Source organism: Parastagonospora nodorum, assembly GCF_000146915.1.
Source record: "Parastagonospora nodorum SN15 chromosome Unknown scaffold_1, whole genome shotgun sequence".
Classification (NCBI taxonomy): domain Eukaryota; kingdom Fungi; phylum Ascomycota; class Dothideomycetes; order Pleosporales; family Phaeosphaeriaceae; genus Parastagonospora; species Parastagonospora nodorum.
The window spans coordinates 44,560-62,341 of NW_001884549.1; the positions used below are offsets into that span (position 1 = coordinate 44,560).

At 53.0% G+C, this 17,782-nt stretch overlaps 5 protein-coding genes across 5 annotated transcripts; 2 read left to right on the top strand and 3 right to left on the bottom strand.

The window, feature by feature from the left end:
• Window positions 1–542: 542 nt before the first annotated feature.
• Window positions 543–749, top strand: SNOG_00012 (hypothetical protein; the record flags this gene model as incomplete). Its single annotated transcript, XM_001790658.1, has 1 exon — window positions 543–749. One exon carries the CDS (start codon window positions 543–545, stop codon window positions 747–749), a length of 207 nt encoding a protein of 68 aa, XP_001790710.1.
• Window positions 750–2,294: 1,545 nt separating this feature from the next.
• SNOG_00013 (hypothetical protein) lies at window positions 2,295–2,540 on the bottom strand (the record flags this gene model as incomplete). The annotated part of the gene is made up of 2 exons (XM_001790659.1): window positions 2,295–2,361; window positions 2,488–2,540. The coding sequence occupies 2 exons, from the start codon at window positions 2,538–2,540 to the stop codon at window positions 2,295–2,297; spliced, it is 120 nt and encodes a 39-aa protein (XP_001790711.1).
• Window positions 2,541–2,800: 260 nt separating this feature from the next.
• Window positions 2,801–3,301, top strand: SNOG_00014 (hypothetical protein; the record flags this gene model as incomplete). The annotated part of the gene is made up of 3 exons (XM_001790660.1): window positions 2,801–2,837; window positions 3,106–3,125; window positions 3,218–3,301. 3 exons carry the CDS (start codon window positions 2,801–2,803, stop codon window positions 3,299–3,301), a joined length of 141 nt encoding a protein of 46 aa, XP_001790712.1.
• Window positions 3,302–7,898: 4,597 nt separating this feature from the next.
• SNOG_00015 (hypothetical protein) lies at window positions 7,899–9,577 on the bottom strand (the record flags this gene model as incomplete). The annotated part of the gene is given in 4 exon segments (XM_001790661.1): window positions 7,899–8,059; window positions 8,112–8,281; window positions 8,296–9,324; window positions 9,381–9,577. 4 exon segments carry the CDS (start codon window positions 9,575–9,577, stop codon window positions 7,899–7,901), a joined length of 1,557 nt encoding a protein of 518 aa, XP_001790713.1.
• A 2,235-nt stretch (window positions 9,578–11,812) lies between these two features.
• Window positions 11,813–16,900, bottom strand: SNOG_00016 (hypothetical protein; the record flags this gene model as incomplete). The annotated part of the gene is made up of 3 exons (XM_001790662.1): window positions 11,813–12,676; window positions 12,751–16,007; window positions 16,309–16,900. The coding sequence occupies 3 exons, from the start codon at window positions 16,898–16,900 to the stop codon at window positions 11,813–11,815; spliced, it is 4,713 nt and encodes a 1,570-aa protein (XP_001790714.1).
• Window positions 16,901–17,782: the final 882 nt, after the last annotated feature.

The following is a 17,782-nucleotide window of genomic DNA, read 5'->3' on the forward strand; positions in this document are numbered from 1 at the left end:
GCAAGCTCTGGGGGGAGGAGGAGAGCGGGAAGGAGTGGGCGTTGAGCGCGCGAGATGGCTACCGCAGGTAGGTAAGGCTGTTGCCCAAAACTTAGCGTCGGGTGCTATCGATACAGCCGACGAGGGCGATGCTGGTGGGAGAGTCGACAGTGATGCGAAAACAGAGCTCAGCATGCGCATGCGACCGTCTCATAGCGTGTGCGGGTGCGGGCGTGGAAGGGGATAAGTGAGCAGAGGCAGAAGAGGGCGAGTGAAGTCTGACGGGACGGCTGGGTATGACAGGGCGATTGTGTGTGCGGCATGCAGCCCAGGGTCCTTTTTTCGGGCTTCTGCTGCGGAACGGAGGGGCGGGAGACTTTTTTTTCAAAACGCGCTCGCTCCTCGTCTACTCTAATATAAGGCCAGCTAGGTCACAGCACACTCATGCACTGCGTCTAACGTCTCGTTGGGCAGCTCCAAGTCCGCTCCTGCTGCCCGGCCGTGCCTGCCCTCGCCGTCACGAGACGGCACTCACTGCTGGACCGGACAGTGGACAGCGAACAATGGACAGTGGACAGTGGACGGCTCCTTCTCCAGCGGCTTTGCTGGGTGACGCAGTCTCCGCACCACCACCATCGCCTTCTCGCCCGCGGCATGCAGATGCAGATGCAGACGCAGATGCAGAGTGCCATGGCGACGAGAGCCTGCACTTGATCGCGCTCGCTCGTCTGGCCCAGCCATGCCTGCCACCTGCTGCAGCCCCAGATTAGCCGGCTTCCTAGAGTAGAGTGCTTCATCTCTTCCTACTGTACAGCACTGGCATGCCTCACAGGCTACAGCAGCCCGTCGTCTGCCATCGCCGCCAACGGCCGCATGCCTCACCCTGCTGCTGATCACGTCCACACGGCTTCGCCAAATTTAGCCTTCATCCGCACCAGTGTCGGCGATTGGCTGTTGCAGCCGTCAGACACACCAGGAGCCGTGGCAGCCTTACTGGCTACCAGCTGCTCGTCGAACGGGTGAAACAAGTGTGAACCAGGATCGTCGCGCGTCCTTATGCGGCCAGCCAAATCGCTGTCGAGTCTCCGCTTCAACTCTACCGGCCCTCACCGCCTCCCAGGACACGACCACGACCACGACCGCGATGTTCGATCGAGTGTCCGACGCCTAGCCTCACAAGAGAGCATGCCATACGCTCTTTGCTCCACGCTAGCCCAACCTTACACCAGACGCACCTACCTCTTTCCGCTTGTGGTCAAGTCTTGGCGCCATCCTGTGTTCCCATTCCCATCGCGACCACACGCTCGCTTCTCACCATGCACCGGGAAACGGTCGCAGGGCAGCTTTCCCTAGCTCCATGTACTCTCTTCTTCGCATTCTGCTTCGCGACGTCATTGCTGAGCCACACCCCATCTGTCTTGCTGTCTACTGTGGTCGCTAGTGCACCATGTCCTGCAGCTGCCACGTCGACTCTGCAGGGACAGCAAAGCAGGCCATCCGGCACGACAATTCATTAAGGTCCGGCAAGACGCGACAAAGTCTGTCCATCGCCACCAGAGTTGTTCACCCAAGGCTGACTGGCAAATGCCTGCCACGCCAGCTCGCACGGCTTAATCGCAGCATTCCAGAACAAGCCTGCCCCACCCACCAGCACGACATCCAACTACACGCAGACAGCTGTACTTGGTGTAACCTTTCCGCTTTGCCTCCGGGGGCAGCCGTCACGCGGGCCGGCGAAGCTCCAGTCTGCTCACTCGTCGAGTCGTCACTACCCCACCCACCTAGCTTTCCGGTGAGAGCTGCAAGCCATCGAGCAACGTACACCATCTCAACAAATCATCGCAACTCATCCCCGACTTGATCCGCTGCCTTAGATACGACGAGAGCATGCTGCCTTTATGGGCTGCTGCCCTCGAGTTGTAACACTAACGAGAACCATTATCGTGTCTGGAGGCAAGTACAGTGGCATCCGCACGGCATTGGCTCGACTTTTTGGCTCAATGCTGTGATAGTTCAACGTAGCTTCGTGCTCGTTCAGCTCGACCCGACTGTCGGCAGTTCACCATGAATTTTGGACATTTTGCGAGCGTGTTTCTTCGCCGGACTTCTGGCTGTGGAACAGTGCAGCCGTGGCACTGCGCATCTGCAAATCGCACCCGCTCGTCCAATCCTCCCACACCATCTCCACAACGCCACTTCTTAACCGTGCAACAAGAGTAGCCTTCTGCTTGTCATGTTTCAAATCAAAAGCTATCAGCGATGCAGCCCTACTCGTTTGGAACGCTTTTAAGCCTGAGTACCACCTGAGTCAGCCTTTATTCTGGTCGAGTGTCGGACCTCGCAAGACGCAAACTTGCGCCAAAGACCAGGTCGCGGAAGCTGCTGTTGCACGTAGTAAATGTGGCTCACGCTCCGCTACACCTGTGTTTAGCGCGGGGTAGTGCTTCATTCATCACATCAATCCACACAGAGCGCCGTCATTGCACATTTCCCACTAACTTGACTGACATCTCGATAGGCTTACCGTACGACAAGCATGCTATCCTCGGGCTGAACGCCATTTCCACATCATCGCATTTCTGCAAATCGATGGCTTGCAGCCCAGCATATGGTTGTGCACTGTCTCACAGGGGTGCGATATCGGCAGCCACCGGATCAGCAGAGTGTCCAGTAACACAAGTTCAGCATTTGCATGTGTGCATAGCTGTAGAGGTGGCTACCGGAAATTTCACGTCAACGCTCTTGCAGCTCGCCCGTTTCGCATACAGTACAGAAGCAGCTTTGTCATCTTGAGAACCAGTGACCCTGCTGACAAGAAGCAATGTCACAGTATGATTCCAACGATAAAAAAACCCGAGGTAAGTCGTAGGTAAGAGATCATCCAAACTTCGTTCAGAAAATTTTCTATCGCTGTGCTACCGCTGCAACGTCTCAGTCCTTAATTTTTCCCAAAGTCTCATGTCTCGCATAATGACTGTCGTAGTTAGCGCAAAGAAGGAACATGTGGGCCACCTGTTCAGCCTTGCATTGCTCTTTTACAGTGGATATCTACCGTCTACCAAGGCCTCTTTTTCGACCTCAAATCTTACATCCGTATTATCCAGTTTTGCTACGTTTCCTCTCTAGTCAGATTCCGCTCCGCTGCTGTGAGTCACTTATTTCTACCAAGAGAATGAGTGCATGCCCATCGCTGCCCGAACAGGTCTCTGATTGGGTTCCAGCTACATGGAATGTGTAGTTGCGGCTCGTGGCTGCCCAGTGGATCCACTTGTGGGAGAGAAAAGCCCAATCGGGACCCACAGCAGCGGCTATTCTGGGCTGAATGAGAGCCTCAACTCTGCGTTGTGCATATGGATTGGAGGAGGTTCTTTTTCGTACGCGGATAAAAAGAAAGGATGCAAAAGAACAGTCATATGATCTCAGGCCCGATTATGATTGAGCTGAACGATTTACTTATTCTGGTGGGATGGTGACATCGCAGTCTGAACATGCAGTGTGCTGTACCATGTCGTGCTGCCGAATGCGCATTCTGTTGTTTCGCGCTTGAGCCTGTAGGGCAGACAGCCTTGTCGACGTGCGTCAGTGGTTATACCTATTTTCCAAGTGGCATGCGAAAGGTCTGTGGCCTTGGCAGTTCGGCACTAAGCGAAGTGGTCAATACTAGGGTGGGCTGCGCGTGGAACCGAGTCCCTTTGGAGATAGTTACGGAGCATGAACCCGAGGGGCATTCCACAGTCTGCTAAGTATTCATGACTCGGGTTATGATGTAATGTCGAGCTTGTCTTGGTGGCGGTATTGCAGATGACGCAGTAAACATGGTCAATCAGCATACTTGCATCTCACGCCAATTCTTTGTTAAGCAAGCAACAACACCCTTCGCAAGAGAGCAGTGTTTGCAGGTGATGTTGCAAAGACTCTGTCTGTAGTCGTCCTGGACCCTTTAAGTCTTACCAGCAGAGCGGCATCGAACTTGAAGGACCTGCCTCTTTGCAGTATTGTGTTAGTGATTGCGCACCTCCATCAATGTCGGACAGGATCAAAGCAAAGACTGTCATTACATGCAATGGCATCGAGTTGTATTTATCCATGAATCATAATTTACCTCTTTTCCAAGATCACAGCATGCTACACGACCAACTTTCCCCGTCGATTGTCACCCAAACTCTATTTTAGCAAGCCCACCCTTTCATTCCCTCTGCAACCTCTCCGCCCTCTCCACCCTCTTGTCCGCACTCTCATACTCATACCCACTTGCCCTCTTCTCTAACACCAGCCTCGCACACCCCAAGCTCAGGACCGCCGCACCAATCACCGTCAACGGAATTAGCATCGTCCTCGAGCGATGCAGGTCGATGCACAAATTCGTAATTTTTGAATAACCACTTTTCCAGGGTTCGGTCGTGTACCCCAGGATACGGCACACGCCAAGTTCACGCGTGCACTTGAACGTCACACCCGCATATCCGTTTTCCCAGTAACATGTGGACTTTGTGTTCTCCCTGTTCAGCATCATAATCACATCCGTCCGCCACGCCACCATCGCAAAGTCCACATGTTACTTATGTCTTCGCAGCCAAGTTTCAATTGTTGCTGCCGCCTCTACGAATCACTTTGCAATAATCGATGTACTGGAGAGCATTTGAATGCAATGACACATTCGCTTCACAGCGATACTTAAAGGTATTTTTGCAGTGCAAGATTGTTTCGGTGTTATAAGATGGTAGCCTACGATCAATTGAGTATTCTGTTGTGTGCGTTGCGAGGGCAACCTGAATACGTCGCCCCCGCACCCAGTTCGCCGGTGTCACTTCACAACGCCTTTAGCTACTAGGCACATGCTTATCAGGACATCGCAGGTAAATCTGCCTCACGAATGCGCATTACAGTAACTTCAAAGATGCGCACACAGTCATGCACAGAAGCTGCTTGTGTGCGGCATTCTGTACTCACATAGTCCTAGAGTTATTTTCTCCATGTTACCTCAGTGCCAAAGCGAGAGAACTTCAGGTTTTCAGAGACTCTCGTGACAATGATATACATTGATAATGATGTCTGGCCGTTAATGTGCGTAAGTAGGGCAGCATGTTTCAGGCTTTTGCAGCTCTTTGAGCCACCCAAGCCCCATATCCTTTCTCCGAGGTTGCACCTCCCATCGCCGAGCCCATCCCTCCTTCATGTGTGTCCACCTCTTCTTCTTTCAAGTCTGCCTTTTCTTCCTCCAAGTCTGCTCCTCCATGCTCGGAACTTATCCACAACCATAGTTTGCTGTTCATGATATTTTCTGCCTTCTCCTTCAACATCTGTACAAAATTCTCAATTGCCTCTTATCTTTGGTGCTCGGTGGTCTCCTAGCGAGCACTTGCTTCTCTTCGTAACATAGACGTACTCTCAGCAGACTTTATCCGCTTTGTTTGAAAATCGCCTTGTTTCTAGGATAAGTTTCGCTAGGTCTTCAATCTGTATTTCTTTCCTCTCGGTATTTTTGCAGGCCTCGATAGACAAAGTGCAAGCGCGAGACAATTGGTCTGCATGTAGCATAACTGTCTTTAACATGCGTTTTTCTTGTAATAAGCTTATTTTACGATTCGTGTGGTTCTTTTCCCTAGAACTCTGCATTAAATTAGTCTTCGCAAGTGTTTCTGTATCCACGTCTGACATGATAGTAGATAGTAGATTGAAGATTCGAGAGAAAGCAGGTTAGTAATTGTGCTGATAGATTAGCAATTTAGTGTAGACTGAAAGAGGCTTCTATACTCGCAGGTTACTTAATATCTATAACTGACAATTAGATGCCTGTTTTAGACATAACGTTCTGAACGGAGTAGTTATTGGCTTTGACTCTATTATGCATGTACTCTGGCGTTCGAATTAGAAGATCAACAACTACGGGTACATCTGCTCTGTGTCCTTATAGGGCCTGTGATATCTATTAATATGAGAGAGCAATTTGTAATGTTGAGCAGTTTAATGATATCTTCATACTGCCTGCCTACGGGGCGAAGAGTCCACTATTAGGATTTGCAGAGGCTGGGAGAGTTTTTGATAAAAGTGGTATTAACTTAATATAGACTTAAAGTTGGTAGTGCGCAAGAGCATGCACTGTGCCAAGTATGTCTGCGAAACACTGCGGGTAGAGGCGAGCATTGAACGCAATAAAGCTAATATGGAAAGTACCGCTACGTTTAGAACAATGTCCAATGGAAATTGACGTGGAACAGTTCCCCGAGACTATTCGATACGGACGGATGTATCAGAGCTTAGGGATGCGAACCTGCCTTGAAACAATGTCATTACGTGTACTCGACACGAACTTCGATTTCCGCAGCATTCGTTTTGTCTTCAAGGTTTCATAGCAAGATTACGGCATGTATTGTCTCACACTATCAATAGTCACTCGCGGGGCAAGAAACATGACCCGCTACGAGATCTTTCTGCCTACCTTTGCACGGCATGATACGCCCACCAAGGAGGGAGGCTGGGCTAGAATCAACACTCCAGACAATGTACACGCGATCGAGCATCTCCAAAAGCTTTCTCAAGTGCCGGAACGGTGGAATATAGCTCACAGCCCACCGACAAAAAGATGTCAATGCAAAATACACGACCGTACCTGTTGACCAGATGGTCAAGATGACCAATCGTCTTGCATGGACCAATTTCAGGTGCGTAGGAGCCCGAGATGCCATGAATCTAGCTCCTCGTTACTTCGTCGAGCACTCCAAAACCCGGCGATCGCACACGAGCGGGCCTTGCAATGGCAGGGCTTTATTTAGGACATTGGGCACTTCTGGGCACTTCCGGTCTCCGTAGACCATCTTGGGGGAACTACCCACATTTGAGTCTGCATTGAGACCCCCACATCAATCACCAGCACTTCAAAGTGCCTTCAATGTCTCCACTTGATGCCAGGTAATCTTGCGTACGATTGAGGGGCTTGCCGTTACTCTAGACGAATTACGCCTGGAATAGACGGTTTTAAGGACTTATACCCATTGCAGGTGTGGGGACGACATGTTCAAGAAGAATGAAACTGCTCGCTGTTGTATGATATGCCTAAAGTTCCTGATCTGCTCCAGGATGTTGTGGACCGCCGACGATCGGTTGGTATGCGTTATTCATTTCAGGGACAGTCCACGGGATCCAAAGTCATATCCGGCATCGCGTATGCCTGGAATTCAATGCTGTCGAGGCACGCAAGATTTTTACACAATCATGCGAAGCTATGTGCAATACAATTGGGGCAGAGTATCTATTATGCGGAGAGAGCTCCACTGACGCGTACGACGGAAATCGAAAGGATGAGGTCTTGAGCATGGGTCTCTCTGTCTCAGTAGATGCTGTGTTTCCTTTGCGGAAGGCTGATGATTGATCTTCTCGTACATCATGCAGAGAACATCTCCTTGACTACTCACTTCGCGAACTTCCTTAAGGGTGACGATATACTTATGATGCTAGCTTCCAGGTCCGATTCACTCAAGAGCAAGGCCAAGGGTGCATTCCTTCCTGACATTGAACTGGCGTTCGACCACTACACTCGAATCCGGCTTGTTATCCTGCACAGCAAAGACAATCGCATAGCACTGGCCAACGATCAGAACAAGGATTGTATCTCAAGACGATTAGATCAGATGTGCACTGAGCTTATCAGATACGAGACTATATCTAGATGACTAGATGCCGAATCGGACGATCAAATCAAGTAACAATAATCGCGCAAGGCATATACATGATCACATAGAACACATGATATACGTATTGCAGTAATTGGGATATCTCGAATTCGTGATCGTAACCATATCTATGAGTCGCTCGCTGGTCGCTCATGCATGGGATATATACGAGGCCAATATATACAAGATCATCTCTGGCCAAAAGACAATCTCATCATCACACATCTCTCATTCCTCTACTCGTACAATTTAGTACTTCTCGCGGTGCATAGCCTCGATGTCCTTGCTCGCAAGGATAGAATCGTTGTCGATGACGTTCTCAGTACCGACGTGGGACTCGGAGTAGGCATCGAGCTCGGCGGCCTTGTGCGTGAAGTTGAGGTAGATTGGGTAGGACCAGGCGAAGGCAACTGGGGGAGATTAGTTTTTGGGCTCGAAGGAATGAGCGAAGGGTAGACATACAGAAGATGAGGGGAATGCACATGGCGTGCCTGGTGCCGATGCGGTCGGCAACGTTGCCGAGAATGACGGGAATGACAGCTCCACCGCAGACGGAGGAGACGAGGAAGGAGGCACCACGCTTGGTGTGACGTCCAAGACCACGAAGAGTCTGGAGGATGTTAGTGATGGCTCTAGAACGTGATACTGTAGCTCGAAAAAACTTACGAGAGCAAATATGATGGGGAAAATGCAGGACTCGAAGAACAGGACGATCATCAACATGGAAAGACCTCCCCAGTTAGGACGGTCGGCACCACCAGTGTTGACGCCGATAGCAGCAGCGATGAAGATCATGATCATAGTCTGGAAGATCATGAGGACGATACGGGGCTTGCCGCCGAAGTACATTAATCCAGCAGCAGCGAAACGTCCAGCAGCGAAGAGACCCTGGGCGATGGCGTAGAAGTTGGCACCCTTGACGTGAGCATCAGTGATGCTAAGATCGGGGCGCGCCTGGGTGAAGTAGTTGATGAAGTAGGCGGCAACACCGACTTGAGCACCGACGTAGGAGAACTGGGCGAAAGTTCCCCAGAAAAGGGTGTACTGCTTGCGGAGAGGCTTGTCGACGTAGCCAGTGGCAGCAGTGGTCATCTCAGCCTGGTCGGCCATGTCGGAGTCGGTAATCTCAGGGATAGGGGCAAAATAAAACACTATTGCTAGAATGCCGACGAAACCAGCGATGCCAAGGTAGACCCACTGAACGGCCTCGAGGGAACGACCATCTTCACCAACGTTCTTGAAGATGACCTGAGCAGCAAGGACAGGAGCTACAACAGAGCCAACGGCCTGAACGGACTGAGAAAGCTCAAGACGGAATTCAGACCACTTGGGAGGACCGCAGACGGCAATATATGGGTTGGCAGAGACTTCAAGAGTCGACAGACCGGATCCAGCAAGGAACATGGCACCACAGAAGCCACCGAAGCTTCGCTTGACAGCTGCGGGCCAGAACATAAGCGCACCCACGCAGTAGATTGACAAACCGAGGATGAAGGTGTAGCGGTAACCGAAACGACGGAGGAACCATCCCGAGTATGTCAGAGGGCCGACGAAGTAGGCACCGAAGTAGGCGGCTTGCAGACCAGACGATTCACCCTGGGTGATGTGGAGAGCGACCTGGAAGCGGGAATTGAGGACATCGAGAAGACCGTAAGCGAATCCCCACATGAAGAAGCTGAAATGCAAGTTAGAATCGAAGTACTTGGGGAGTGGTCATCATGTTGGACCTACAGGGTGGTGACAAGCGCAACGGGAATGATGGATTGGCGTGTAGTGAGCTGCGAAGCACCAGTGACAACACGGTTGTCAACGCTCTTTCGTCGAGCTTGCTCAGCGACAACCTCGACAGTCGAAGGGCGACGACCCTGCTGTTCGTGGATCTCTTCGAGGGTAGGCTCTTGCGAGCCGTTCATGCCGAAAAGCTTCATAGTGGCGAGTGTAACCAACTAGCGTCAAAGAAGCAGGTAACACAAAAGACGGCCGAATGATCGACTGGTTCAGTGGATCCCAATTGGAGAAGAAAGCTGGAGAACCGTGGAGCTGATGAGTCTGGAGATGTGGGCAGACATGGCACCATATATCCTTCCCCAGGGTTCCCACTGTCCTAGTTGTGATAGCCAGCTCGACATGGCTGGTCCCATCCATGCCAGGATAGTACGGTAGTGTGTTCGGTAGCTTAATACTAGCGCGGTTGAGATGCAAACAGGGGTGAGGCTGTTGGTCCTGCCAAAGGGCTCTCGCTAATGCACCGGTCCGTGGCACCAAGCTCGAGACTCCGCAGATTCTGCTGGAGGCAGCGCTCTGATATGCTGGCCCTTCCTCGGTGGTATCCCAGCCGTCAAAATCAATCCGAAAGAGCTACCGGTTCTTGTCGGCTGATGTGCTTGGCCAGCCAATCATGCATTTATGGAGCCTGTGCCGCTACTGCAATCCCCAGATATCCCCACTACGTTCTTGAGCCTCATGGCGAGAATTTCTCTTCCCAGACGCAGCTCCACCACAGTCTCCACGACGCGACCCCGTGGAGAGAGCTGGACTCTAGACTATGGAGTTGCGGAGAAGCAGCAGTGGACCCAGTAAATTCAATATTGTGGCACCATCATTGGCTGGATACGCATGTGTACCTGCACCCCGCAAAGGTTGTTAGGGAGGTTTCTTGCTGTTCACGAACTGCTCACCACAACGAACATCCAGATGGTCCAATTCTGTCAAAGAGGCAATCATCAAGCAAATCGTGGCGAAAATTGCCAAATCCCAAGCAAACCTCACGCGATCGAGAGGCCTCGGACCCGTACCAAGCCTGGCCTGGCCTAGGTAAGTTTCGACTAAAGCATGCAGCCAGAGATTAGTGCCCGAGCATTTGGGTTTAACGAACGATGACTTGAATGGTTGTTGAGGCTCTTCCTGTCGGCCAGGTTGTTCCTCACACAGCCTTAGCTCTGAGGTGTGTACTGCTCAAGCCAGGCGAAATCCCAGCAGAGGCACGTCGTTGCTCGAATATGGGCAAAGGCGCATGCGGCGTTCCCAACATGAAGAGGTTCGGGAATAGTGCCCGACGCCGGTCACGTACAGTTGACGTATGCACGAGATGTATAGCTTGCAAACGCTTGAAGCAATGCTATTGCCGAGGATCTTCAGCACATCTTCGTTGACAGCGAATGACTTGCAGCTGTCGTGCTATGGAGATCTTTCGCCACTGCCATTCGATCCAGATGTGCTGGCTTCTTCACGATGAGACCAAGATCTAGATGCAGTGGCATCATCATCATTTTCTCATCGTCTTTGTCGTCGCCTCGTAATGGTGCTCCACTGCCGCATGCATACCGCACCCCTCATACCCCTCCGCGGGGCTCCAGAGCCCACGCGCCTGCATACTGGGGCAGGATGAACCGGGGGCATCTCAACGAAAGTTTCTAGCTGACTTCTAGCGTGCTTCTACGAAGGCTCTCGGAGCTCGGCGTACCCTCGTCTCGTGGTCAAATAACGCATCGTCGACCCTCTGCGCAGAGCTTTCATTGGATTGCGTCGGAGATGTCGGGAAGTTTGTCGGACTGCCAAGGGTCAGCTGTCAGCCAAGTCCAGATGCGTGATAGCCACCGTCACGTGTCGAGATCTGGAATAACCTAAACAGGGCTGTGTGCTGCAGATCTTGCATGCCTCGTGTGGATACTGGGGTGATATGGGAATGTGGAGAGCAAGGTATGTATCGGAGCGGAGCTTCGAAGGGGCCATCGGTAGGCTGGATTGAGGCATAGGCCGTGCAGCCTGTCAGAGATCGACACTTCCGAGGCAAACTATGGTAAATGGCGACAACATTATTCCTTTGCTATGTATTGCCCATGATAATCCATGAACGATGCTATATGCACCCAGTGCACCACCGCCTCGGGGGAAGTCGCAAGCGCTACCTAAGAATGGAGAGCACACTCTAACCAGGTATCAAATCGTGCAAAACGCCACCCAAATTCATCGCGGATCACTCGATCCTACACGACTGATATGTGCATGGGCCATGATGTGCCTGGAGCATTTCAAATACAGGCCACTCGATTCCTTGGGACTGTTCCGTACATGACATGCATGTGTGACCCGTTGGTCCCTGGGTATCCCAAATATCCCCGACCAGTGTCAGTCGCATAAATCGTACCGAAATCGTACCGAAATCATTCCTTCTGTCCTTCATTAAGTACCAACTCAACCACCACCTGACATCTTTCCTGAGCTGGATGCTGTAGGCTCAACTTGATAGTCCTGTTATGCGATGAGCCGCCGCTTAGCCCATCGTCGAGGCACTTGACATCGCGACCCGCGATGACCTGCCTCAAGCGGCCGTTCTGTGCATTTCGAATTTCGACGAAATCCGGGTCAAACAAGAGGACATACGGTCCATACATGGCTGCGCTCTTGGCCTTGCCGACAAACTCCATGATTACTGAACGGGAAATGTCGCCGTTCTTGTTGATATAGACAGCGCACTCTTCGTAGCAAAGAAGGAACTCCTGATCCGACAAGCGGAACATACCTAATGGATTTTGTTCTGTTAATCGTGCAGCGATTGTAGCGACGTGTGGCTGTTTGAGGTCTGGCACAGACCATGGTTGCTTCTTGTCCAGAGTAAGAACTTCAAAGCCCTTGGCTGTGGAGACAGCCAACGAGGAATGGAACAGATTAATCGTATAACAATCAGCCGGAATGTAGAACTCGTCGTACTCCCGGAAGAACTCGGTACGTCCAGACTTCCATATCCTGGACTTCTTCTCTGTGGATTTCTGGAATACGGGCTCAAGGACCTTGAAAGTCGACGATATGCCATCCTTCTTCTTGTAGAAAACCAGGGTGCGGTCCTTCATCACGCCTGTCGCGAAGAAGCCAATATCACGTGCACCAGACAGTTTCTGCGGTGCTCGTCGAGCAGAATCGTTTGAGGGTGGCACGCCACCGACCGGGCAGACAGCGTCAAGATGGTACGCAATAAGGGACTTGTCTGATATGAGCAGCATGAGGCTGAACTGCTCCAGTACAGCTATCTGTGTGACCCTTGGTGTTTGAATGGCCTGACATTATTAGTGAACGTCATTGGCGTGAAATTGATTGAACATACCTTTGACCAACCACGAGGGTTGTCAAACTCGGAGACATAGACACCAATGTCTGTGCCAACAGCGAGCATGTGTTTACCGTAAGGCTGGTTGAAAGCTGTCGCACAATTGACTCGTGCACGACAGATAGGGACCGGTCGACCTTGTTGCAAGAACAATTTCTCCACTTCCTCTACTGAGCGATCCAGCGGTGTACCCTTGATGGTGATGGCTTTCTGGGATGGCATTGCACTGTCATATGCGAATGCGGCATCTGCCATAACTCTTAGTCGGAAAGGTTCTGCGTTTTGTGCGAACAAAGCAGCTGCGTGTCTCGTTTTCGCAATGATGAGCTTGTCACACCATTCAGCTCGGTTGTTCGCGGACGTCGCGTAAAGAGTGTACGTCTCTTTCCCTAGATGTTTGATCTTGAATGGATACAGAATTTTGTCGTCTCTGTTGTGCTCAAGCGCAGCATTGTTGACAGCGGTTTTTCCAGACGAGCCCGTGTTTGCTGATCCAAATGAGTTCGATGTAGCAGTATGCTGTAGTGTTCCCGGGCCCGGGCTGTTGGTGTTCCGCCCAAAACCTCCACCTCTTACCTTTTCGGCAGCAGGGTTGACAGCAGCAATGCCCTTCATCGTCGAACGCACGACAGGATCATCATCCTCGCTTTCGAGTACCAACAGGTCCATAGGAATCGGCAGACGAGATACGTCGTATTTTTCCGATGTCGTGACTCCATCAGCTTCCCGCATTTTGACCGTCTTCGCAAGGACGAGGTAATGGTCAAAGAGCAGCGCGTGCGTCTCGACCCAGTTGAAACGGCTGCCTCCCATCCTTTGTAGATCACCTCGGTAGATGAGCTCTCGTCCCAAGTGGTCGAGGTTCAGCTCAACCCGCTGCATGCCTGGTCGCAGAATGAGTCTGGCCTGCAGATCAGTCAGGTCGACCTTGCGGCTCATCTCGCCAACGCGAGCGTCACATTCCAGAGCTACGGTCTTGATTTCCTCTTTCGCAATGATGAGATTGCGTTTCTCCTCGTTATCGACTGTGGAGTTCTTAATCACCGTGTCGATGAGGAGTCCGTAACGCTGCAGCCTATCGATAGGTCCCTTGAGGAAAGTATTCCAATCCAGCTTCTCCGAGCGTCTGTCGGTTTGGGCTTCGTTTAGAAAAGCGCGGAAGAGCATGTTCTTGTTTGCTTCCTGGCGCACGAGGAAGGTGGCATATGGAAACGATGCAGCATACTCAATGTATGCATGCTTGGCTTTCCTTATCCATTCACGGAAGATGTCACTGAAGCCGGTGATCCAGGGGCCCTGTTCTTGCTGTCGATACTTGATCTGTGGCAGAAGGTGATCCTCGTTTGCTTTTCTGACAGCGTCAACCTTGCCGAAGACATCGCGAATGAATCTGTCAAGTTTCTTTGGTGGAACGACTGGGGGTTGTGATGCAACCAAACGATCACGGTATAGTCCTCGCAGAACATCAAGTCGTTCGAGATACTTGTCTTCTCCTTGGACAATCTCGTGGAGGATATTCTGGCGTTCAATCTCCTTCTTGTTGATTCCCTCAATGTCTTCCTTCTTCACTTTGTGGAAGGTGGCCCAGTCTTCGGACGCTGCAGCCGCGGCGGGAGAGTGTAGGTCAATCTTCTTCAAGGTCCTCTGACAGTGATACGAGTAGCACCGACCGGGTGACGAGTGCGTGTGAAGCATAGGAGCATAGCATCCGGCCCCCGTAAGCTGAAATATTACACCAGTCATGCTCACGCCAGAGAATTTTAGCCACTCTTCCTCGTGCACCAGCGTACCTGACTTGAGCATGTCTGCAACGACTCGACTGCTCAGAGTTTCAGCGTCTGCAATGTTCATCGTTGGGACTTTGTGAGTGAACAATGCAATGAGACCTTCCTGGATGGGCCCTTCCTTTAGATCATTCTCACCCTCGGTCATCGTCTTGAGCCAATAGATGATAGAACTGAGCGCCCACGGTTCCGCACACTTCTTGAAATCATTGGTAGACAGTTTCGCTGGATTGAAGCGCTTCCCAGCTGGAATCGTCGGCAGATCGATGGCCACAGCATCTGCGCTTCCCGGTGTCAACGTGTTACCATCGCTGTCAATGCTACCACCGTAAAAGGTGTTACGATTAGCAGCTTGGACTTGACGTGAGCGGTGTCCTTGTTCCGCATCAGTTTTTGACCGTGGAAGCGGGTTTGCCTGTGAAACATTGCTGTGCTGCAACAAGGAGATAGAACGTGGCACTGTTGCACCGGTAGGTGATGTCATTCCCATAGCGTTAGGATTCGCAGGATAGGTGTCACGGGCTGTGGGGGCGTTCCGCCAATATTCGTACGACCCAGATCCTGCAGAATTAGTGCTTTGGTGGTTCAGACGCCCTCGACCGGTGTTGGTGTTTACTGGAGGAGGTGGCAGAGGGCGATTGGACATGCCGGGATGATAGAACATGTCAGGAGGCTCGCCAGGCATAACTGCCGATGGCCCTCCCAACGTAGTGCCCGACATGATGGATGCGTTGTCAGTCAAAGTCATCTCATCACCTTCATCGTAGCTCCGCCGCCGCGCACTTGGCTCCTGCAGGCCACCAGTTCCAAAGGTGTCAACGCGTACGTTAGATGACAGTGTCGGGGGAAAGGGGTGCATTGAATCGTAATCTTCGCTTGGCTCTGATCTTCGTTGTGATCCAGATGTTGTTGTAGGATGGCTTGCTCCCGACGCCAGCTGGTTGGGGCTACCTCCGTATCCAAAGGAAGGCATGCCTCCAAACATGCTAACATCAACACCAGCTCCAACGTAATCACTGTCGCTGGCACTTCCCGTGTGGTGTCGACCCGGACTCGCGGGTAGCTGGGGAGACTGCAGAGTCGCATAGCTGCTGAAAAGACCAGTGCCTCCGCTTTGTCTCCGAGCCTCATCCTCAGCCTCTTGTTCTTCAGCCATGCGCAGTGCAGCCAGACCAGCAGCCGCCTCCACATCGCTATCGTCGCTCGCGTATTCAGGAGAGAGGTGGTTGCCGTTCACATGGTCGCCGTTTCGGCCCGAGCCATGCCTGTTGGCGTCCCCGTAATGTCGGCCATTCGCGTGCTGCAACTGGACTGATGGACTTGTCGTGCCGCCGCCAGTAGTCAAACCCAAGATGTCGTCATACAGTGCGTCCTGGTTGTTGTATTGGCCACCGTTTGGCTGCGCAAAGTATTCGTCGCTGTCGGATTCGTGCGGTGGTGGGGGAGGTAGTGGGCGCGACGAGACGGTCCCTGTTCGCTGGGGCGAGCCATGAGGGGGGACTTCGGGTGTGGGTGGGAGCGGGTTCGAGTGGTGGCTAGAAATGGAGGAGAATCTATCGATGCGCTGTTGCGAGCTATAGCCGTTGTCATAAGCTGGGGGTGAGGGGAGTGGGGCATGAGATGAGCTCTGGGGGTAGTAGCCTTGAGACGAGGCACTGGAAGGGTGCCGGACTGGGTAGCTGCTCCAGTCCTCCGATGGCAGAGGCGCGCTTCCAGGGGGAACGGGGAGGGGCGGAGGAGCAGGAGCTGTGTAAGCCGAGGCTCTCCCTGCCACGGAGGTAGTCCTCCCAAATGACGACTGCTGATACTGCGCGGGCGAGGGGTAATTGGCGGTGGGCGAAGTGGGAGAGAAGCCGTACGGATGGCTGATTGTGTTGATCCGGTTCAAGCCATTGTCCACGTAGGCGGCTGGGTTGTAGTGGCTGGGGGGCTGCAGATGCGGGAGCGGGAGCGGCAAATGTCCTGTTGATGCCGCCGTAGTGCTGAGGATTGGGGAGCGCGACGGTGGAGGAGCCGTAGTTTTGGGGGTTGTACTGCTGCTGCTGCTGCTGCTGCTGCGCCGGGTACGTGTAGCCACCGTTGTATCCGCTCGCCGTGGGCGATGTCGGTCCCTGGGCGGCCTGCGGGGAGCTGGAGCCGCCTATGAACAGCTCGTCGGCCTGGCGCTGTGCATAGCTGTCGCGGCGCACGGGAGCGTGTCCATAGCCCGCAGCGCCCCCGTTCATCTGGTCTCCGCCGTCGGCGCTGGACGCTCTGTGATGGTACGGGTCCTGGTACGGGTCCTGGTACTGGTTCGGCGCACCGCCGTTGCTGTGGGGTATGTTGGGGTTGTAGTAGTTCTGGCCGTTCCCGTAGTGCGACATGTTGCCGTCTGCTGGCGGGCAGCTATCCGGAAGCGCGTGGGCTGGCGATTGCGGTCGGAGTCGTCATTCACGAGGCTACTTGAGGTTGCGCGGGCACCATGACCGGGCGCGAAGCTGGGCCGGGAGACTACTTTGCGATGCAGCCCGGCGCGACAGGCACAGAACGAAGGGGAGACACGCGGTGGCCGAAGACGTTGCGCGCTCAAGTGCGCCCGCGAGATCGAGGTGTGGTGGTGATTCGCCGCGAGAGCCGTCCTGGGGGGTGTCCTGGGGGGGGGGGGGGGGTGCTTGGGCAGGTCGCAAGCGAATCGTCAAATAAGTCTTGGGTATACAAAGCGTGGGGCCGTCGAGGGCTGCACTGCACTGTACTGCACTGCGATGGCCTGCGGGATCGTGGTTGTGAATGTCAAGGCGCTGGGGAGAGGGCAGCAGAGCGTGGTTTGCCTCTCGAGAGCTGCGTTGGCAATGCGTTAATGAGAACACTCAATGTTCAGGTGGTGCTTCGCTGAGCCAAGAGTCGCTCGCGGCTTCGGGAGAGCAGTGCTTTGGGCCTGAGCAAGCCTCAGCCGTCGCCAAACTTCAAAGCATGCCTCTTCCGGGTGCCCACCAGCTTCGCCTACGCGGCTACGTATGTACACGCACCACACGAATTCCGGTTCCGTCTCGATTGCCTGATTCGCGTCGCTGGCTGTGCACCTACGGGCATGTCTGACGGGAGTGTCCCGTACTCCCAGCTTCAGCCTCCCACCATCGGGCGCCAATGTCTTCTCTCATTGACTTCGCATCATCCGGAGACAGGCTTGCAGCATCTGTCCCGCCGCCAGATGCATTGCTGAACGAGCGTGCGCCTGTGTAACATCGATTTTGAACGCGGCGACGTCA